The sequence below is a fragment of the Colobus angolensis genome, unplaced genomic scaffold, assembly GCF_000951035.1.
Source record: "Colobus angolensis palliatus isolate OR3802 unplaced genomic scaffold, Cang.pa_1.0 Scaffold36, whole genome shotgun sequence".
Taxonomy (NCBI): domain Eukaryota; kingdom Metazoa; phylum Chordata; class Mammalia; order Primates; family Cercopithecidae; genus Colobus; species Colobus angolensis.
In genome coordinates, this window is record NW_012116932.1 from 6,689,807 (window position 1) to 6,713,448 (window position 23,642).

At 37.1% G+C, this 23,642-nt stretch overlaps 1 protein-coding gene across 4 annotated transcripts in view; it reads left to right on the top strand.

The window, feature by feature from the left end:
• Positions 1-23,642, top strand: part of LRRFIP2 (leucine rich repeat (in FLII) interacting protein 2) — a 130,660-nt gene that overhangs the window by 73,689 nt on the left and 33,329 nt on the right. Inside the window, exons 11-19 of one of the 4 annotated variants that reach the window (XM_011953342.1) lie at positions 308-358; positions 440-484; positions 1,325-1,372; positions 1,876-1,932; positions 5,198-5,266; positions 7,726-7,815; positions 13,883-13,927; positions 15,554-15,670; positions 19,011-19,082. In XM_011953342.1, coding sequence (XP_011808732.1) covers positions 308-358; positions 440-484; positions 1,325-1,372; positions 1,876-1,932; positions 5,198-5,266; positions 7,726-7,815; positions 13,883-13,927; positions 15,554-15,670; positions 19,011-19,082 — 594 coding nt within the window. The remainder of the gene's footprint in view (positions 1-307; positions 359-439; positions 485-1,324; positions 1,373-1,875; positions 1,933-5,197; positions 5,267-7,725; positions 7,816-13,882; positions 13,928-15,553; positions 15,671-19,010; positions 19,083-23,642) is intronic. The other 3 variants (XM_011953344.1, XM_011953343.1, XM_011953345.1) reach the window with 3 other exon arrangements.

The window sequence follows — 23,642 nt, forward strand, 5'->3', positions numbered from 1 at the left end:
TTCTTACTTACCATTCCATATCCTAACAATAATGCTTGAAGACCAATAGGACATAAACACATTTATAATTTATAGAAAACTGTTCCAACTGTTTTTCTTTCTTATCCCTTACAATGGATATTCAAAACAATTTCTGATGACTTAAGTTTTTCTTATTTCGTGTGTTTCTTAACTACCTTAAGCATTCAGGAATTGCTAATGAATTATGATTATAAAATCATAAACTTAAATCCTCTGTATTCGTGATGGTGAGACCAATTCATCTTTGTTTTTGTTTTTGCTTATTTATTTTGTTTTTGTCTCTTAGCAGTCTTCTTCCCTGTACAGTGACCTTCTGGCAACATATAAGAGTGACAGGGTTAGTACTTTCTGAGGAATTTTCTGCCTTCAGAGCTACCAGTTGCTTTTTTTCGGGTTTAATAACGCACTTTTTTCTTAGGCCTCTTCTACTGCAAATTCTGGTCTGCTGAGAAGTGCCAGTCTGGTTTGTATTTTCCTCTTCCAGTGTGTGCACTGCTGGTGGGGTCAATGTCATGGTGCTAACTCTATGGCTTGACAGCTTTTCTCCAAAATAGTTAAGGACACATGATTTTAATGTCATGTATACTTCAGATTGTGCTGCCTGTGCTTAAAATATAAAACTTTAGGGTATTAAAAATGAGCATATTCCCTTCACAGAGGGCTGTTGGTAGCCCTTGCTTAGAATCAGTTTTTTCATAGAGAAGATAGATTTGCTTGAGTCCCACTACACTCACATACTTTTGTGAGATGGCTGCTTATGGAAAGGATATTGTTTTTCTTTGGGACAGTTATGATCTTGGCCTCTGATACTAGGATCTACTAAAGCAAGCTGACTAGAACAGTAAAAGCAATAGCTCTGTGTAATGTGTGAGCTGTGAATTTGTTGCTTTCAAGCTGTTTGTTGTGTTGTGGCCTGTTCTAGTGGACTGGGATCCTGAAGTTTTATAACTTAATTTTATTGTTGTAGTGGGCAAAATACTCTTTGTACCTCAGTTTCCTTTCCTGCTCTGTTTCCTCTTTTGAGGAAATACATTTATACATGTTAATTCTCCCAGTTTCATAACATGATGGTGAAAGAAAATACTGTAACCAGGGGTAGTTTTTTAAAAAATGAAGTGTAAGGTTGATAGCAATTTATGCATATAAATGAGTATTACCCCCTTTCAGGGTTTTCACTTTGGGAAGCTATATACTTATATTATTTTCCAAAACTTTTTTGGTACCGAGTATTGTGAAAACATTAAGTCATTTTCAAAACAACCTTGATGCTAAATAGCTAAGTAATACTTCCTTTGTTCCTTAGGCATCATTGTACAATGGTGGATTATATAACCCTTATGGTTCTCGAACTGTAAGTCTAAATAGGGGAAGGTGGTGAGGAGGAGGGAAATGTGGGTGGGCACAGTTTACTTTCAAAGAAAAAGTCAAAAATTAAAAAAAAAAAGAATACACAAAGGAAAAGTTATTTAATCTGACCTCTAATTACTCTCTAAGCTGTGATCAAGTCATTCAGCTAGCCAGTTGTGACTGTCACCCAAGCCATGATAAAATGCCTGCTGGAAATCATGGCTTCAAGTATTAGGGAAATACATAGAAAAACCACTTTTCTTGTTCATTAGTTCCTCCTGAAGAAGTTCTGAGCAGCACTTCTTAGGGCATCCCCTTCTTCTCTCCCTCTAGCCAAGGGCTGGTAGATCTTGAGGATGGGGATGAGGTAGAGTTCTAGGCCACTGAATAATAGTTAACTTTATCTTGAGAACCAGGGACAAGTTAGGTCCATGGTCCCTAATGTATTCTCATTAGAAAAATGAGGTGTTCATTGTTGTAAAACCTTTCTTCTTGGAAACTTTATAGCCATCTGAATGCAGTTATTACTCATCAAGAACAAGTTCAGCCCGAAGCAGTCCAGTGGTGAGCTGTCTAGTCTCTGCATGCTTTGTAGAAATTTTTGATTGTTGCATTAATCTGTACTCACTGTTTAGAATCTTGAGGATATGGTGTGATTCACTTTGTTGTGTATGGATTAGGTATTCCCTTAGTACATAAACTCAAGCACCAATTTGTCCTAATAATTGGTGATTTCTCTATAAATGTGACCTAGCATGTAATTTCTTAAACGAGTCTCTAACCAGTGCCATTAGAATTTTTTAAGTTTTTATATTTAATTTTCATTTGTGTAGAACTTCTTGTCTTTCAGTGGTGATAATTCAGTGTATAGGTTGACTATCCTGTGTTTCTCCTTTCCATCTTTACATTCTGCACATTCAGCCATTTCACCTGCTTGCCAACACTTCTATCAATGCAGTGAAAGGAGAAGAAATAAAACAAACTGATTTAAAAAAAAAATTATACAAAAGACAAAACTGGGACAATTATAATTACCTAATTTTTCTGTAGTATTTTTTAAAATTTGTAAAAATAATATTAGTTAAGGAAAATTCAAAGTAAAATTCCCCAGACCCCTCCTTCCCCATTTTCCTTCCCCAAATGTAATCTCTGTTCTTCAATAACCTTTCATAGATATTTTATGCATATATCAGTGCTCTTTATTTTGAGTGCAAATAGGTTCATATTACATACTGCTCCTCAATATATTTTCTTTCGTTAAAGTAGTTTTCTGTATCAGCACCTATAAATTTATTTCATTCTTTCTTTTTTTGATAAAAATTTTGAACAAGTAAGCTGTGTCCCTTAGTTTTTCCACTTCATGTCTCTTAGAGATAGTTTCATATTAGCACATTCTTTTTAATGGCAATATATCCCGTTACTGTGTAAGTATACATTTTAAAAGTCATTTCCTGGCCGAGCACGGTGGCTCACACCTATAATCCCAGCACTTTGGGAGGCCGAGGCGGGCAGAGCACCTGAGGTCGGGGGTTCAAGACCAGCCTGACCAACATGGTGAAACCCCACCTCTACTAAAAATACACAATTAGCCGGGCGTGGTGGCACATACCTGTAATCCCAGCTACTTGGGAGGCTGAGGCAGGAGAATCGCTTGAACCCCGGAGGCAGAGGCTGCAGTGAGCCAAGATCGTGCCATTGCACTCCAGCCTGGGCAACAAGAGCAAAACTCCATCTCCGGTGAGCCAAGATTGTGCCATTGCACTCCAGCCTGGGCAACAAGAGTAAAACTCCATCTCAAAAAAAAATAAAAAATAAAAAAATAAAAAGTCATTTATCTGTGATAGACATTAGATTGTCATATTTTTGCTACTACAGACACTTATACAATGACCGTTCTTATCCAAGTATATTTTTGTATACTTACGTGGGTAAATCTGCAAGGTAAATTGTGAATCATGAAATGATGGGGTCAAAGAGGATATGCATTTAAATTATGATGTAAATTACCATGTTGTCTACCAAAAGGACTGTACTGGTTTACATTCCCAATGGCAAATGATGACTTTACGAGCTACCGTGTTATCCTTGATAATGTCAAAACTAGAGAAATAATTAAAGCAGTTTTTTAAAGGTCATCAAAGGTTAATTTGTGAAGTGGAATAGGTGAGCTATATGGGTTTTCTTTTACATATATGTTTGTCTCAGTTCTACCATTTCCAAGTGGCACTGCTTAAAAATGCCACTGCTGTATTTAACAAAAGTTATTACAGGGATGTTTAAGAAGGTAAGAACTTTTTTCACATAAGAAGGAAGTTTACTTCTAACCTACCCTGTAATAAAATTTCACTTGGCAATTATTGGACCTGGTAGCATTTTTAGTTTCCTGAGTGTGGTGGTCACTTGCAAATAAAATTTGATTTTATACACATATACACATAATTTTTAAAATTTTAATATGTATATATTTTTCTTTAGAGACAGAGTCTCGCTCTGTCACCCAGTCTCTGAAGTGCAGTGGCACGATTTTGGCTTACTGCAGCCTCCGCCTTCCAGGTTCAAGCAATTCTCCCACCTCAGCCTCCCAAGTTTCACCATGTTGGCCAGGCTGGTCTCAAACTTCCGACCTCAGGTGGTCCACACACCTCGGCCTCCCAAAGTGCTGGGATTACAGGCATGAGCCACCGTGCCTGGCCTAATTTTAATTTTTATTTAGAGAGGGTAGCTTTCTGTGTGGCCCTGCTAGATTCGAACTCTGGGGCTCAAGTAATCCTCCTGCCTCAGCCTCCTCAGTAGCTGGGACTGCAGGTGTGTATTACTGTACCCAGCTTATATTTTCATTCACTTGTAGGATCTTGTCCTTATAGGCTGGCTAGATCCTATTTCATTTGCAGGTTGGGGTCAGAATAACTATTTTAGTGATGCCAGAATGTTTTCTTAGTGATGTTAGAATGTAGATAAACTACACATACTGAAGATGAGTCTTTGGCTGGTAAAGCAAGAAGATGACAGAGCCATGTAGGGTGATGTTAGCAACATTTCCACTAGTTGCATAGTAATGAATAAAGGAAAATAAGAACCATCACTTTGTTGTCCCTGTTGTAGGAATTTCTGTCATTGACTTACATTGTTTCACTTTAAAATATTCTTTTATTTTCTCTCTCAAGCAAAAACATTAAGTATATTTATTGACCCCTGATAGGATTCCAAAGGGCCCAGAGGTTTAAAAGTATGAAATCCCTAGCTGGTTTCAGTTGGCTTACTTATGCACCTCCCCTTCTTTAATTTTTTGAGATGGAGTCTTGCTCTGTTACCCAGGCTGGAGTGCAGTGGCATAATCTCGGCTCACTGCAACCTCTGCCTCCTAGATTCCAGCGATTCTCCTGCCTCAGCCTCCCGAGTAGCTGGTATTACAGGCATCTGCCACCATGCCTGGCTAATTTTTGTATTTTTAGTAGAGACGGGGTTTCACCATGTTGGTCAGGTTTGTCTTGAACTCCTGACCTCAAGCAATCCACCCGCCTTGGCCTCCCAAAGTGCTGGGATTACAGGCGTGAGTCACCACACCTGGCTTTCTTTAATTTAACTTAAATAAAAGGTAAGGTTTTACTTTATTTGTGCTTTTTGGAAATCTCTCCTGATTTTTAATAGCAGTTTATTATGCCTTGTACCAGCTTTTCTATTAATATATAGGGTGCACAATAGATTATACCAATTATGCTGCTTATATCATTATTCGTATGCATCTCAAAACCTTCCTTAATGTGCTTATAATGAGGTAACACCATAGCAAAATTGCATCTTTGTCATTATCTGCATTTAATATCTATAGTTTACCAATGATGACACTGCAAGCATTGTGTCTTCTGATCGTGCCAGTCGTGGACAGAGGGAGAGTGTGGTGAGCGTGATTTGCATGCAGATAAATAAGATGAGTTTTAAATAACAACAATGCATGCTCATGTGAAATCTGTTGGAAAGTGAAATTTGCATTTGACAATAAGAGCATTTTCTTCAAATTTAGTTATATAAATAATTTGCCTTATAAAACCTGCTGAGAACACACATTCTCTGTGGGCTGTGCAAGCTTTCATTAATAACTTGTCTTTTTACATCTCTTAGGAGTGAGTCATTATTTGAAAAGTTTTTACTTGTTATTCTTTGTTGCTGTTTTATGCACATACATGTGTGTGCAGTTCACCAAAGACAAATTTCTTCAGCAAAATTAATGTTTCCATATTGTATAAAACTCATAACTATGGATTACAAATCATGTTACCATTAATTGCTTTCTATATTGTTGTATTTACATTTAACTGATGTTTATCCATCTGTTAAGACCTGTAATCCAGGCATGGTGGCTCATGCTTTTAATCCCAGCTACTTGGGAGACTAAGGTGGGAGGATTGCTTGAGCCCAGGAGTTTGAGCCTGCAGTGAGCTATGACTGCATCACTGCACTCCAGCGTTGTTAGCAAAATGAGCCTCTGCCTCTCAAAAAAAAAAAAAAAAAAAAAAAGCTGGTGAATTTAAGAATTGCTGATGACAAAATTTAAAAATTCTAGAGGGAACAAATAGCTATGTTAGAATACAAATGATATAATTTCAGGTTATTCTTTAATGAAGCTGGAAATTTTACAGAAAACTGATGACATTTTAGTTATATTTAAGAAATTGGTTTGGAAAATACATTGTTGAGGATGGTATGTCAGCTTAGAGCTAGAATAAAGAACATAAGAGGCTGTAATTCCTTAAAGAAAAATAGACCATTTAACATGAGTTACATTATGTGAAAGATTATAAACCTGAGTTTTCATAGAGAAGGGGAACATTAAATGTTGGAGAGATTTGTTACCAAAATTCATTTATTTAAAGCAGTTGTAGTTCCTTAGCAAACCAGCTAATGATCATGCTTACAACTGAAGGAGGAATAATATGCCACAATACCTAAAAACACCTTGGAACGCAGTGGAGTGGAAAGGGCAGGGACTCTAAATAATGATGCTTGGGCTTGTATCCACTTCTACTACCTATTAGTGTGTAAATGGCAGTGTCTTTATTTGTACATTGGGGATGTTAATACTACCTTTGTAGGTAAGCTTAATATATGGATTAAATGGAATACTATATAGAAAATACCTATCAAAATTCTCAGAGAGGTGCCAATAAATATTAGTATCTATAAATGCACGTTATATTATTATTACTGTGAATAAAAATACCATTGCTTGATTGTATTGGTCCTTAGCAAAACTTCATACTTTTACGTAAGCCTGTTTTATCTCTGTGGATGGGCTTCTGAATTCCCTTCCTTGAGAAATATTTTAAAGCAAGGCAAACAGTCAGCTGAAGTAAGGAATAGATGATGAATGAAGTAAAAACAAAAACAAAAACAAAAACAAAAAAAACACTTACTTTAAAATTAAATACATGTTTGTGGAGTGCCTGTTACATTCAAAGCCCTGTGTTGAGTGCTAGGAATACTATTTTAAGCCAGTCAGACTAGATTTCTGACTTTATGCATAGAGTTTATATCCTAGTGAAAGAGATGGAAAATAAGCTAGTAAAGAAAGAAAAAGAAAGAAATGTCAGGGAGTGTGAAGAGGACAGGTAATGTGATAGGGAATATGGAGGGGCCGGTATGTATGTGGGTGACCCTTTGGATGGGGTGATTAGAGATGCTTCTTTGAGAAACTGACCATTGAGCTGAGACCTGAAATGTGAGGAGCCAGTTGCTTGAAGAGCTGGGAGAGGAGCATTCTAGGCCAGTGCCAAGGCCTAAGGTGAGGGAGAACTGGTGTGTTTGGGGAACAAAAAAGAGGCCAGTATAGTTCATTTCCTTCTTTATTTTGTCCTACATTTCCTGGTCTTTGGGAATATAAAAAAGAGGGACCTGTGTAAACTGAGAAAAGGTGCAGTAAACACCCTGTGAATAATTCTGCATTCAGCATATATATTCTTAACAGAATTGATAGCTATAATGAATTATAAATTTTGAGAATTATAGTAGAGGTATTTCAAGGTATTCATAACCTTGAAATGCTTCTGTTCAGGGTGATGAATATCTTAAACATGAGAGATTTGCTGGTCCTCAGGAAGTAAATGTTCTCTGTAGCATAGGACTCTAGTTAAGATGAGTAAAAAAGCTGATTGTAGAGCTGTGATTTCATTTAGGAACCCCTCTTCTTTATTTTTTTGAGTAGGTTAATTGCAGCAGTTGCCTTATTTTATTTCTTGATACTTTATCACACATCAAAATTTTAAAAAGCCTTTCTCTAATTGGCCAATGTTCTTATTTTTTTTTCTTTCTTTTTTTCTTAACTTTTAAAGCATCTCATTTTTTTTTTTTTCTGACTGAAAGGTTTCTGCCGCTGATTATTTCAGTCGCTCCAATCGTAGGGGAAGTGTTGTCTCCGAGGTGGATGACATCAGTATCCCAGATTTGTCCAGCGTGAGTGTATTGCATGGGGTGGTTGGTTATGTTGTCCCAGGCTTGTGACTAACAGCTAATATGTTAGCTATTTTATAATAAAAGTGGGAACTTGATCTATTGTCTTAAGAAATATTTGTTTGGGCCGGGCACAGTGGCTCACGCTTGCAATTCCAGCACTTTGAGAGACCAAAGCAGGTAGATCACCTGAGGTCAGGAGTTCGAGACCAGCCTGACCAATGTGGTAAAACCCTATCTGTACTAAAAATACAAAAAAATTAGCTGTGTGTGGGGCTCACACCTGTAGTCCCAGCTACTCTGGAGGCTGAGGCAGGATGCTTGAACCCAGGAGGTGGAGGTTGCAGTGAGCCAAGACCACGCCACTGCACTGTATCCTGGCAACAGAGTGAGACTTCATCTCAGAAAAAAACAAAGAAAGAAAGAATTGTTTGAGCATGTTAAAATCAAATACATTTGCTCTGTTTTGGAATGTATTTATTAATATGTCCTTTTTTAAAAAAACCTTTTCCCCCTCTGTGGAAAAATCTCCACATAGAACCCATCAGCATCTGCAACAATTATCAATATTTTGCCAATTTTGTTTCATTGATTTCTTCCCCCTTCCCTCCTTTTTTCCCTGAATTATTGTAAAGCAAATTCCATGTCATGTCATTTCTCAATAAATAGTTCAATATGTTTCTGTAACTGAATATTTTTTCAGATCTCTTATATCATTATCATCACTAATGAAATAAGTAATTCCTTAGTATCATCTAATACCTAACCCTTATTCAGACATTCCTTATTGGTTAAAAAAATTATTTTCCTTTTTGATTTTAGTGAATCTATAAAGTGATAGGTAGACTTAGAAAGTTGAATAATGAAATATACCACTTAGTAAAGTGTCACTAATTTGTACTAACCAGGAAGAATCTGAATATATTTTAAATATTTGGATTATGGCATTGTTCTGAAGAAGTGTGTCTATCCATTGCTTCCATATTCATCAGGAACTGAATTTAGGAAAGGTTGTCCTTAGGCATTTGTCTTAATGAAGGAACTCCAGCCAACAACTTAGGATCTACCTGCTCATCTCAAAATAACAGCCTGATTATCTCTCTGACGCTTCTCCTCTTGCTGGCTTTGTGTTGTTTTGCCCATGGACCAAGGCTATACTGACTGTACTGATTGTCAAGCACTTTGGAGGGGGTGAGAGGTGGCATTTTTCTTTCTTTCTTTCTTCTTCTTTTTTTTTTTTTTTCTTGGTGACAGGGTTGAGACCTGTTGCCCAGGCTGGAGTGCAGCAGCGCGATCACGGCTCTCTGCAGCTTCAAATTCCTGGGATCAAGTGATCCTCCCGCCTCAACCTCCGAAGTAGCTGGGACTACAAGCGTGTGTCATCATTCCTAGCTAATTTTTATATTTTTTGTAGAGCCAGGGTTTTGCTGTCTTGCCTAGGCTGGTCTCGAATTCCTGACCTCAAGCAATCCACCTGCCTCAGCCTCCCAAAATATTGGGATTATAGGCGTGAGCCATCACTTCTGGCCAACATTTCTTTTTTTTTTTTTTGAGACAAAGTCTCACTCTGTCGCCTAGGCTGGCATGCAGTGGCACGATTTCGGCTCACTACAACCCCCACCCTCCGAGTTCAAGCGATTCTCCTGCCTCAGCCTCCCGAGTAGCTGGGATTACAGGCACCTGCCACCGCGCCTGGCTAATTTTTTGTATTTTTAGTAGAGACGGGATTTCACCATCTTGGCCAGGCTGGTCTTGAACTCCTAACCTCATGATCCACCCGCCTCAACCTCCCAAAATGCTGAGATTACATGCATGAGCCACTGCACCCAGCCAACATTTCTTAATAGAAACATTAGACAGTAGTTTTTAAATGAAGAAATAATTATTTATAATTAGCATTTCACTGATGGTATTTAAATAGCGATTTCTGAACTATTTTAATTCTAGAAGATAATTTTATGTGTGGTTCTTAAGCATTCCAGATCATTGGTTCTCAAATCTGGCTATGCAACAGTATCATCTTGGTGTGGGTCTAATCAATAACTCTCTCTGCATACAAAGTTAGAAGACTGGTTTCCAAGTCATTCCCCTGAAATATTGCCCTTATTAAATTGGCTAGTAATCCCCTTTTTTCCCCTGTAAGTATGGACAATTAAACTTATTGTTTACATCTGTTCTCTTAAAAACTGAATTCTGTCAGCCTCTTAATTTATAATATCTGAATTAATAGTTATGTCTTCCTTATATTTATTTTGTGATGATTTACTTTAGTAATTACATATAAATGAAAATGCTGACAGTTTAAAAAATCTCCCCCTGCCCCTACTAGTTAACTATAACTCTTTAACATAAGGAAAAAGTTCTCTAGAGCAGGGATTTACAAATCTGGCTAACCCCTGTTATTTTATAGTCTGCAAGCCACTGGTTTATTTATATGTATGTGTATATCCACACATACAGATGCACACATATGTATACATATATGTATGTATACACATATATATACACATTTAAAGAGACAGGGTCTTGATCTGTCTCGCAGGCTGGAGTACAGTGGAGCCATCATAGCTCACTGCAGTCTCAAACTCTTGGGCTCAAGTGACCTTCCTGCCTCAGTCTCTCAAAGCGCTGGGATTACAGGCAATTTGTGTATTTTTAAATGGTTGTATATAAGTACCTTATCCTTAATTTTGCCTCCTGGCAAAGCATACAGTATTTTGGGGCCTCTCTCTGGAGCAAGTAACTTTCTCTAGTAGTATTTCTTTTAAAGAGTATGCTGTAGTCCAGCTCATCTTGTAGATGAATACAAAGGGGACTTCATGTTGGTAGACCTCCCTTCCCTCCCACTTTCAAAAAAAGATGACCTGGAAATATTTCAACATGAAATATGATTTTTAAATGCTGGCAACGAATTCAGAATTCTAAAAGACATTTTCTGGTTACCTCATTGTGTACTAAATATGTTTGTAGGCTGATAGTTTATAACTTCTGAGCTAGGAGGTGCTGAGAAGGGGTGCCAGGTCATGATTCTGCAAGCCTATGTAATATTTTTGGTGGCTCTAGCCTCTAATTTTCTTCTGCATTGGCTTTGTTTCTGTTTTGTAAGTCAAGCTACAATAAAGCAAACAAATGTAAATGTGTTTTAATTAAAACTGAGATTTTACTGATTGTTAATAATTAAACCTATTTCTAAATGGAATCCTTAGCCAGTTTTGCTTTAGGAAATTGTTAAAATTGATTGATGTCTTCCCTTCTGTGGTTGTGGAATCAGGTATTTTTTCAAACAATTTTTGATTAGCTTTATCAAGTTAGTATATATATAAATTAGAAATTAACAAAGGATCAAGACCCAATGACTGCACTGAAGAAACTGCACTGTAAATACTTTATTAAACTACAGTTTTACACATTAATATATTAAATATAATTAAATTTTATTCCATTTACAAAGCTTTTTTCTGGATCTGGCAGACTCTGGATCATCATTATGAACATTAGCTTGTTATTGCATTGCAGCCACGTAGAACTCTTGGCTGTTGGATCCTGTTGGGCTTTTAGAATACCAAGTTTCAACTAGGTTTTTGTCTAAATGGAAGACAGTACAAGTCTCAGAAGTGAGAACTGACCAAGTTAGTGTAGCCAAAATAAGAGAACTGTGACATGGTTGCTTTGGGTAATTTTTGCTGGCTTGACAGTCTCTGAGGTTTGATGGGTGATCAGTTTGGGTTGTGACAGTTGGGATCTCTCAGAAGACAGTGAAAGCAATAGAGTCATCATTGTGATGGATTAGTTCATCATGCATCCTCTAAAATGTAAGATTATTCCAGGGACAGTCTGTTAAAAACTGGGTGAGTTTGGAGGTCATTTTTGTGAGAAGTGGGTTTGAGGAAGGATTTCAAATAAGCTTAGAAGACTTTTAATTTTGAATGCTACGTGCTTTTCTCTTTAACACATTGGCAGAAAAGAGTTGGAAAATACTCAGGAAAATAAGGCAGTTTATTCAAATATAATATTTCTTTCATCTTGAAGAATAATATATTAAATATTGGGCAATGCAGTATAGATGTGTAAAAGGATTATTCCTTTTTATGGCAATAATTGGCAATATAGTATTTAAAAACAAATTTCAGGACAGGCATGGTGGCTCATGCATGTAATCCCAGCACTTTGGGAGGCTGAGGCAGGCGGATCACTTGAGGTCAGGATTTTGAGACCAGCCTGGCCAACATGGTGAAACCCCATCTCTTCTAAAAATACAAAAAAAATTAGCCGGGCATGATGATGGGTACCTGTCGTCCCAGTTACTTGGGAGGCTGAGGCAAGGAGAGTAGCTTGAACCTGGGAGGCAGAGGTTGCAGTGAGCCAAGATTGCACCATTGCACTCCAGCCTGGGTGACAGAGTGAGACTCTGTCTCAAAAAAAGAAAAGAAAAAATTAAAAAAAAAAAAAAAAAAAAACCATTTCAATCGCTGTCACTACCTGCTTTGAAACATTTATATGTTGTTTTAAAAATCAAAATGAACTAAAATTAGTTTTTCAGAGTTTTTACAGCATGAAGTAACAAAGAGTTAAATGTCTAAAAATAGTGTTTATATTACTGATGTAATACTATCATCATAATAAAGAATATTTATAAACATAAGTGTGGGTAATAAAAAGAACACTAAAAACTTTCAAATATGTGGAAGTTAGGGTGAAGTGATCTGAGTAGAGCCAGAAATGATGTTTCATGTTTTAATAATTAACTGAGAAATGTTTTCAGATCTCTTCTCTAGATTGGGCCTAGAAGGTTTGTGTCGGAGTTGGTGTTATTTTCATTTAGTAACATCCCTATGTGCCTTTTTTCTCCTAGTGATAATTGAAATAGCATATATATTCAGGTAAACAATATGAACACTGAATTGAAAATTTACAAAACTAAGGGTTGGATTCAGCTCTGCAACCTTCAGCAAAATCTTTCACCTCTCAATTTCTTTTTCCTTAGCTGTAAAATTCAGGGTTTGGACTAGATTTTTAAGGTACCTCCCTTCTTGAAACACTGTCTGAAACAACCTCAAGGCCTGTCAGCAGAAGATAGGTTAACTTAATTATGGCCAGTTGAGATAACAGGCTACTATGAAGCTGTTTAAAATAAATGAGGGAAGTCTATTAGTATAGATGGGGTACGATTTATTCATTCATCCAACAAATTTTGAGCCCTTCTGTGTGCCAGACACTATTCTTGATACTAGGAGTACAGAAAAGAACATACTGATATAGAGCTTACATTTTAGAAAGACAGCAGACAATAAATACATGGATAAATACCATAGTGTCAGGGAGTGCTAAATGCTATGAAGAAAGATGAAGTACTTTCTCAAATCTCTGAGACTTGGTAGGGGGAAAAAGAAGGTGTAGAACATGTATGGGATGCTTACTAGAATTTTTTAAAGACTTTGTGATTGGTTGCTATTAGAGAGTGGTGGTCAGGGTATGGCATGGTAGGGAGAGAGCCCTACTCATACCCGTTTGTGCTGTTTGAGTTTTTTTGGTCACATGTGCATGTATTACTGAAAAAACAAAAAATCCTTGATGTGGGGAAAAATATTCTGGTGACATATTTAACATGCTTTAATCCAATCTGAACTGTCTTGACTGAGCGTACTAGTCTTTATCTCTGTATCCTGTGTCCTAATAATGCTTAGAAATAAAGGTTTATCGCTTTTGGTTTTATCAGACTTTTCTTTTTGATATGTACAAGGTTTTTTTGTATTAACATTTGCAGTGCTGAAACTTTCTATATGTAGCCTTCTTTAATGTGTTTTAAATACCTTAAACAGAAAATTTACCCAAAAGTTCTAAACTTTTGAGTAAACATAGATTGCTTACTCAGTATCTTCCTTAGGGTAAAAATTAAAGTTGCTGACATTTTATCTTATGTTAAACTGGAATTTTTATTTCATTTTTAATTTGTTTATTTTTAGGATTCAAACATCATTGAACTTGGAAAACTCAAGATCACTTTTTTCCTCCTAAAAAAAAATCAACTTGCTAAGCATCTTTCCTGATTTTTATCTTTGTTCTTTTCTAGTTGGATGAAAAATCTGACAAACAGTATGCTGAAAATTATACAAGAGTGAGTATGTAAATTCCTAAGGGAAATTCTCAAGGTCAATTAAACTTGCTATCTGTAACTTGTTCATTATTTATTTTACAACAATTGGTCTGATGTAGCCGCTTTTCCTCCCTTTATCTATTTCCTGTCCTTGACCCTCCAAAATTCCTTCGAAGTTAAATCATGTGAGGCCCTGGGAAGAGAAAAGGCACTGCATTTTATTTCCTTGAATGTCACCTCTTTAGCTTTTGGCCACTCGTTTGATTTTCATTCCTCTGGAAATTGATCCTGAGAAGAAGCCAGTAAACATTGAAAATGAAGTTTCTTTAGGAATGGTGTTGGCAAACTCTGAGATGTTTTTTCCTTTTATATATAAATTGTTTCTTGAAGTAAAATAACTCCTTTCTAGAATTTGCTGTGTGTTAAAGTCTCTTCTGAAAGTATTTTTAGAAAGTCAGGGAGATGATTTATCAAGATTAATTTTATGCTATACCCAAGAAAAATTAGCTCTGTCCAGTAGAAATGTAATGCAAGCCACAAATGGGAACTTATATGTAAGTTTAAATTTTCTGGTAGCCACATTTTAAAAGTAAAAAGCAGGTAAAATTAATTTAGGTAATGCATTTTATTTAATCCAGATATCCAAACTATTTCAACATATAATCAATATAAAATTACTAGACCAGACTAGGTAGCTCATGCCTGTAATCCCAACACTTTGGGAGGCCAAGGTGGGTGTATCACTTGGCCAGTCATGGTTTTGCATGCCTGTCGTCCCAGCTACTCCTCAGTCTGGGAGGCTAAGGCAGGAAAATTGCGTGAATCTGGGAGGTAGAGGTTACAGTGAGCTGAGATGGTGCCACTGCACTCCAGCCTGGGCAACAGAGTGAGACTCCACCTCAAAATAAATAAATAAAAATAATAAATATAAAATTATTAATGACATATATTTCATTCGTTTTTCTACACTACGCCTTCAGAATCTGGGATGTATCCTATACGCAACTCTGAATTTGGACTAACCACATTTCAAGTGTTAGTAGCTGCATGTGGCTAATCGCAAGTATATTGGACAGCACAGATTCATGCAGTTTATTAATCAATAGCATAATCTCACGTTTAAATGAATTTTGGGAAGAACAGTCTACATTCATAGTGATATCCAGTGTTGCTGCTCTCCGCTACAAATAGCATCTTCATCTTTATCAACTCAACACAGTATTAGAGAAAGAAGAGATTGATAAGCAGTTCAGAAATTAAAAACGGGAAGTACTGATTAGCGTATCAGCTATAAATTTCTAAAACTGCTTTAAGTTAATCTGATGTGCTCACTTCAGTATTGTTTACAGGATAGCAAAGATAAACTTAGAAAATAACCCTCATAAAAACTATTTTCTTTGTGGTTATGATGAATTACAGATTTTGATGAGGTATTTGTGTTCATGAAATTTTGCTTAGTATCCTTGGGCCCTTCTCTGGATACTTGGATACCTGCAAAGCCAATCTAAATTGACCATTGATTACACATGGTAATTTCTTCATCTGAAGCCCACATCTTCCCCCAACCACCCTGCCCTGTTTTTAGTTTCCACTGCAAATATATTTTTAAAGAAATGAGCCTTAGAAGGGTCATATTTCTCTTTCTAGCCTTCATCTCGAAATTCTGCCTCAGCAACAACCCCTCTAAGTGGAAACTCATCCAGACGAGGAAGTGGGGACACCAGCAGCTTAATAGATCCAGACACCTCATTAAGTGAATTGCGGGTAAACTGAAGTTTTTGGTTTTCTTTTTAAAAGCAGTTTTTTGACTTCTTGGTAATATACTGGAACTTTTAACCTTTAATGTGACTTAGTAGAAAGAAGGAATATGATTTCTTTATTAAAAAGTAAGTACAGTACAAAAGTGTGACTCAGGTGTTTCAGAGCTTGAAAGGAAGGAGATAATTCTTTTTTCTGTCCTCTTTTCTGAAAATTTGATGGTGTTGGAATTTCTGCTAATTTACAGATGCCAGAAAAAACCACTTTGTAATGTATGTAAAATTAATTCTCTCAGAAACAACTGGCCATGTTTTAAATGGAAAATATGTGTGTGTACAAAGAACTAGATTGTGGGAATTATTAGTCTTTTGAGCCTTGATGGTATTCAGCTGCCTGAACATAGTTATCTCTTACTTTTTCATAGTAATAGAAGTGTAATAATATTTGGGTAACAGAAATACCTGAGATAATGAAAAGCTAATTTGACTCATTAAGTCTCCATCTTTATTAACCCCTTTATTTAGAAAAAGAGTACTTTAAAATATATATATTTTATTTGCTGAACCTGCTATTTGTGAAGCAAGGGGTAGTAAGAGAAATTGTATATTCGTTCATTCAAGATTTATTGAGCACTTGGCCTTGGAGATTTAAGAGGCAAAATACATTCTGGCCTTCAGGATTTCCCTGTTTCATAGGGAAGACAAACTGATACAAACCAATAAAACCAGGTGGTGTTATACAATAGTAGTAGCAAGAATGGGGCTGTTAAGGTAGTTCAAAAAAGCATGATCTAAATTGGACCAGGAGAACAGATAACAAAAGGCTTTTCAGAAAAGACGAACTCTGAGCTAAGGTTTGAAGGAAAAATAAAAATTAACCAAGTAAAGAAATTGAAGGGGAAAGGCTTTCTTAAAGAGATGCATTCAGAGAACCCAGAAAACTACCTGTATAGCAAAGTTGCCAGAGGGTAGGATGAGAAGTGAAGAATAGTAGCATGTAAGAGAGAAGGCTGGAAAAGTAGTGGGGGGCCAAATCACAAAGCATCTTGTATGCTAGCCTGAAACGAATTCAGTTTTACCCTGACAACTATGGGATCTAACTAGGAGAGCAATACTATCTGCTTTGCATTCTTAAAAAATAACTTGATCACAGTCAGAGGAAACATTGCAGGCCAGAAGAGCAGTTACCCTGTGGTTCAACAATGAGGATGAGGTGAGCAAGTCAAAACTGCAAGGGGAGAAAATGTGATAAACTTGCTCTGGAGTGAATACAAGAGACTGGGAATTGGTTGGGCAATAGGTAGGGAGAGAGAAATTTAAGAAAAGGTTTTTAGCTTTCTTTTGAAGGTGAGATGGATTATTATTTTCTTTGGTTGGGTTGAGCCAGTAGAGAGAAGATGAAGGTTGAGGAAGGACAGGGGTAACTGACAGATCAAAGTGCCTGAGTGGGTGAGAGGAGAGTCCAGGACTCAGATGGATGAGCTTGCCTAGACTGGAGGTCCCCTCTTCACTGGAGGGGAGGTAGAGGACAGGTGGTGTCTGAGATTGTAGGTAGGGGCTCATCTGAGTGCAGTAGTGTTTACAAGTAATTGATCACAAGCAGTTATAGATTTATTTGTTCCTTCTCCACCTTCATTGCTTCACTTGACTAGCCTTTAAAAAAAATTTGTCACCCCTGCAATCCCAGGACTTTGGGAGGCCGAGGCAGACGCATCACGAGGTCAGGAGTTTGAGACGAGCCTGGCCAACATAGTGAAACCTTGTCTGTACTAAAAATACAAAAAATTAGCTGGGCGTGGTGGTGGGCACCTGTAATCATAGCTACTTGGGAGGCTGAGGCAGGAGAATCGCTTGAACCCAGAAGCGGAGGTTGCAGTGAGCCGAGATTGCACCATTGCACTCCGGCCTGGGCGACAGTGCGAGACTCTATCTCAAAAAAAAAAAGAAAAAATTGTCGGTAGGGTTGGAAAAAGAGTCTGACTTATGAAAGTGGCTTAGGGGGTTAGGGGAGGATGGAGAGGCTTGCAACAGTGGCAGAGAAGGAGAGCACCTAGGCCAGCATGGCCATTGGTTTGAAGGTGTCAGTATTAATTGAACTCTTACCAGCTCTTACTGTGTACCAGACATAAGTGCCAGGTGGAAAGTTGAATAAGATAAACTCTTGCCATTAGCTGCTGCATTCTAATGGGACAAAAGGATATGAAGACAAGGCCTTCCAGCCTTAGACTTAGCTTGCTTTTGTCAACAACTTGTTTTTTCTTCCTTGAGAGAATGACGTTCTTGAAGGAAGTGTTATTTTTGTATCCTAGCATCTGCCTCCTAATAGGTCCTTTGTAAATGTCTATTGAATGAATCAATGACTAACAGGCAGTCAAACCTACTGGAGAGGCAATGAAGGAGGCAGGGAAAGTATAATACCAAAAATGTGTATAATCAGCTTTTAATAATTGATCCTGCTTGTAATTGCAGAATTGTATTTAGGGCCCTGTACAGTTATTTCAGAGATAAATCGAGCACTCAGAATAGACCTTATATAATAAGGTCAGGCACAGGGAAACAATATTTTCTGTTTAAAATTTGACCAGTTTCACTTTTCTTATAAGGATTATGGTAACATTTGGAGCAAGTGCTTTTCTCATCATTTAAATGGTATCCTCAAGATAGAATATCTCATTTGACATTCTGTTCAAAATGTTTAACTTCCTTCCCTTTACTCCCTTTCTCTCAAGTTAATTGTGGCCAGTAACCAAGTCACTGAAAGAAAACTTTGTTCATATTCATTTATTATATTTTTTAAATCCTTTTGCATGATTCATTAAAATTGGCTCCCTCTTATTAATTTACTGTATATTTTACTAGTTCTAGGTGAAACATTATGCTAAAAAATTTTAAGTGATTTATAAAATATTAAGTTGTATGATTTTAAATGTTATTTGCTGTCTCTTATTTACTGTATATTTTACTAGTTCTAGGTGAAGCATTATGCTAAAAATTTTAAATGATTTATAGAATATTAAAAGTTGTATGATTTTAAATATTATAATTTATATAGCTTTTTCCTCCATGTATAGCCCTGTCCCCATTTGCTATGGTGTTATTAACAGAATTTAATGCCAAGAAAATATTTAACATTAGATTGATTACTCTAGACCTTCCCCCAGTCCCACTATCCCCTGACCTGTTTGCCCTTTTCAGTGGTTGGGAGTGGGAGTTATGTTTTTGTACTTTGATTGCTCTACTTTTAGTCTGGAATATACAAAAGTGAGTCACATTTCTTCTGAATCCTTTGTGATTTAAGATATGTTTGTGCATAGTTTTATGCAATGGTTCATTCCTATGTCCTGCAGGATATCTATGACCTTAAGGACCAGATACAGGATGTAGAAGGGAGATACATGCAGGGGCTTAAAGAACTAAAGGTATCAGGGCCCATTCTGCAGCCCAAGCATGCTCTGTATGCAGAAGTGTTGGCAATGGTGGCTTTGCAAGTTCTGTTAACCAACCGCACATAGCTTTACTAACAGTGTTTGTCTTTCAAGCATGTGCTTAACCTGCAGTGCATTGAAATGGTGAACTGTCAATCTCTGCTTATGTTTAAATGTGTAGTACAGTTTTTAAATATTCAGCAGAAGATATCATTTACAGTTTTTTTTCCTCTTTTTTATTTTTTCTTATAGAGACAGGGTCTCACTCTGTTGCCCAGGCTGGTCTCGAACTCTTGGGCTCAAGCCATTCTCCTGCCTTGGCCTCCCAAAGTGCTGGGATTACAGGCATGAGCTACCTCGCCCAGCCTCTTTTACAATTTTAAAACCTTGTAAAGTACATGCATATCCCTTGTGTCTTAGCCATACAAAATTAAATTGGTCAAACGCCTAAAAAAGTACTAAGAATATTTTGATTGAGAATTGGACCTCAAAATTCTTCCACGCTAAATGAAAAAGTGTTGCATATTTCTGTTACCAAACTCAGTCAGTATTAAATGTGGGAGGAAGTAGCAACTGAGACACCATTATTATAAATATCCCCCCTGGAGGAGGGAACATGAAGACATGAGGCCTATGTTTTCTTTTGGCTTGGATTTTTTTTAACCTATAGGTCAAAAAAGATGACACAGATATAGTGCCTTAAAGAATTTGGAGGTAAATGTAAATGGTCTTTATCTTTTCCCAGAAAGGGTGACTAACATTTTTCAAAGTAAATGTGTGAGGCAGACAGTTTCGTTGTAAATAGCATTGGTTATCATGCTCTTCTTTCCTCACATTTCATTCTGAAGTTCAAGCCTCGTGTTATGAAGAAACCAGAAGTTTATTTAAACACATGTATGTCCTGATTTGAAATCAAAATACACACTACAGGCCAGGCATGGTGGCTCACGCCTGTAATCCCAGCACTTTGGGAGGCCGAGGCAGGCGGATCACCTGAGGTCGGGAGTTTGAGACCAGCCTGGCCAACATGGCGAAACCCTGTCTGTACTAAAAATACAAAAAATTCACCAGGCATGGTGGCAGGCACCTGTAATCCAAGCTACTTGGGAGGCTGAGGCAGAAGAATTGCTTGAACCTGGGAGGTGGAGGTTGCAGTGAGCTGAGATGGTGCCATTTCACTCCAGCCTGGGCAACAGAGCGAGACTCTGTCTCAAAACAAACAAACAAAAAACAAAAAAGCAAAATACCCACTACACCTCTAAAAAAGCAAAAAGCAAGACATTTAGAAAGGTGACTCAGGATATATCCGAAGGACAAAGCATGGACTTCATGGGCAAGGGTTTTGTCATCTTCCCTGGCATGATTTGGAGTAGCCTCACTATCAGCCAAACTCTTCATGCAAGTCCATGAGAAACAGAGGACCCAAAAAGGTGAGAAGTCTAATGGGAAGTGCCCATGAGGGAAGCCTGCAAGTTGTTGATAGGGCAACATGAGTTTGTCAGTAAATATCAGAAGAATTACAGAATTAGTTGATGTTCTCATTTAATCTTACTCCTTTAATCTTCAGGATTTAATCTCTCTTTTAAGGTTTTAGAGATACGACTTTTGGAAATATCTTGGATCAAACAAATCGGTACATTAAATAAATATGCTTATATTAAAGTCACATGTGTAACAATGTATCAGGAAAGCAATCGTGTGATTCAGGGGCATTCTTATTGTCATTTTATTTTATTTAAAACTTTTTTCCTTTCATGTTAGATCTACCATTTATTGCATTCTTTGATGAATACAAAGGAACAGATTGGATTTGAGATTTGAACAGATGAGATCCCTTTTCCTAATTCATGCCAGAGTATAATTGAACTTGACTTCAGATTACATTTATCCTTGACACTTGAAGTGGGAAAAAACCCATAAAAATAAAGAAAATATTGTCTGATTGGTGACCAAACATGGTGGGATGATGCATCCTGTTGAAAAAAGATGTTGGCTCATTGCTTGTGACATTACTCTTACTATGTTTGCCTTTGGGATGTTCTCAACCACTCTCTCCTCCATCCTTTCATCGGGGAAGTTTATTATTGCTAATACAGCATTTGCCCATGCTGTACTGGTATATAGTGTGCACTGTTACTCAGAAAATGCAGTAAAATATTAATTGTAAAATTTAACTGATCTATTTCTTAAAAGATTAATGATTTTGTAAGTCAAACGACTAAACCCATTAACCCATTTTAAAAACTATTAAAATTAATACCTTATTAAATTTAAATACAGAGTTACAGCAATAAATAACAATAGTAAATCTATGTCTAGTGACTGAAAACTTTCCAAGATGTATTGAAAAAAGGCAAACTGTAGAACAAAATGTAGAGTATATAATTTGTATTAAAAATATATATGAAGTCAAGGGTATATATTTTATACTGTAAACAAATAGGAAATGGCCTGAAAGATAATCTACCAAACCAATAGCGCTTGTGCCTCTGGAGGGAGCATGGTCAAGGAAGACTTTTGCTTTATTGATATTGATAATTTTTCTGCTATTAGGCTCTCAGATGGATGAGAATTAAAGTCTGCATTATAGTAAGATACATTTAGATATATTTAGAGCACTGTATAATTGACTTTGCTTATATTCTTTGTTTTGATTAAATTTGTTTCTAATCATAGTTTAAATCTTACCTGACAACTTACTTCTGGTTTATGAAGCATTATTAAAAGTGTGTGTGGCCGGACACAGTGACTTATACCTATAATCCAGTTTGGAGGCCGAAGTGGGTGGATCACTTGAGCCCAGGATCACTTCAACCCGGGCAACATGGTGAAACCTTGTCTCTACAAAAAATTAGCCAGGTGTGATAGCACATGCCTGTGGTCCCAGTTACTCGGGAGGCTGACATGGGAGAATCACCTGAGTCTGGGGAGGTTGAAGCTGCAGTTAGCTGAGATTGTACCACAGTGGTCCAGCCTGGGTGACAGAGTGAGACCCTGTCTCCAAAAAAAAAAAAAGTGTGTATGTTTGTATTTTTATTTAGATGTAATTCACATTCCATAAAAATTTACCCATTTAAAATATATAATTCAGTAGTTTTTAGCATACTCACAGAGTTGTGCAACTAGCACCACAACCCATCTTTAGAACATTTTCATCACCCAGAAAAGAAACCCCAATCACTAACTTTCTGTCTCTGTAGATTTGCCTGTTCTGGAGATTTATTACAAATGGAATCATACAATATGTGGTCTTTTGTGATTGGCTTTCATTTAGCATAATATATTCAATATTCACCCATGTCGTATTATCTGTCAGTCTTTTTTTAATGGCTGGATAGTATTCCACTGTATGGATTTGCTGCATTTTGTTAATCCATTTGTCAGTTGATAGGCATTTGGGTTGTTCATACTTTTCTGGCTATTATGAATAATGCTGCTGTGAACACTTGTGTACAAGTTTTTGTGTAGACATATCTTTTCAGTTCTCATTGGTAGATTGCTAGGAATAGAATTGGTGGGTCATATGGTAACAGTATATTAAACATTTTGAGGAATTGTCAAACTGTTTTCCAAAGTAGCTGCACCATTTTATGTTCCTACCAGCAATGTATGGGAGATCTAGTTTCTCCACATCCTTACTAACACTTGTCTTCTGTATTTTTGATTATAGATTATAGCCATCCTAGTGAATGTGAAGTGGTATCTTATTTTGGTTTTGATGTGCATTTTCCTAATCACTAATGATGTTGAGCATGTTTTCCTGTGAAATATCCAGGTCCTTGCCCGTTTTTACATTGATTTGTTTGTCCTTTATTGTATAGAGTTGTAAGAGTTGTTTATGTATTATTCTGCATATAAGTCCCTTATCAGATACAAGATTTATAAATATTTTCTCCCATTCTGTGGGTTATCTTTTTACTTTCTTGATCATATCATTTGCAGCATAAAAGTTTTACATTTGGGCCAGGCGCGGTAGCTCACACATGTAATACCAGCATTTTGGGAGGTCGAGGTGGGCAGATCATGAGTTCAGGAGTTTGAGACCAGTCTGGCCAACATAGTGAAACTCATCTCTACTAAAAAATACAAAAAATTAGCCGGGTGTGGTGGTGTGCGCCTGTAATTCCAGCTATGCAGGAGGCTCCCACAGAATTACGTAAACCCAGGAGGTGGAGGTTGCAGTGAGCCGAGATCGTGCGATTACACTCCAGCCAGGGCAACAGTGTAAGACTCCATCTCAAAAAAACAACAACAAAAATAGAAAATGTTTTATATTTGGGTGAAGTCTTTTTTAGGTTTATAATGCTTTTTGTTTGTTTGTTTGTTTGTTTTTGAAACAGGGTCTCACTCTGTTACCCAGGCTGGGGTGCAGTGGCATGATCTTGGCTCACTGCAACCTCTACTTCCTGGGTTCAAGTGATTCTCCTGCCTCAACCTCCCGAGTAGCTGGGATTACAGGCACCCACCACCATGCCCAGCTAATTTTTGTATTTTTAGTAGAGATAGGGTTTCACCATGTTGGTCAAACTGGTCTTGAACTCCTGACCTCAAGTG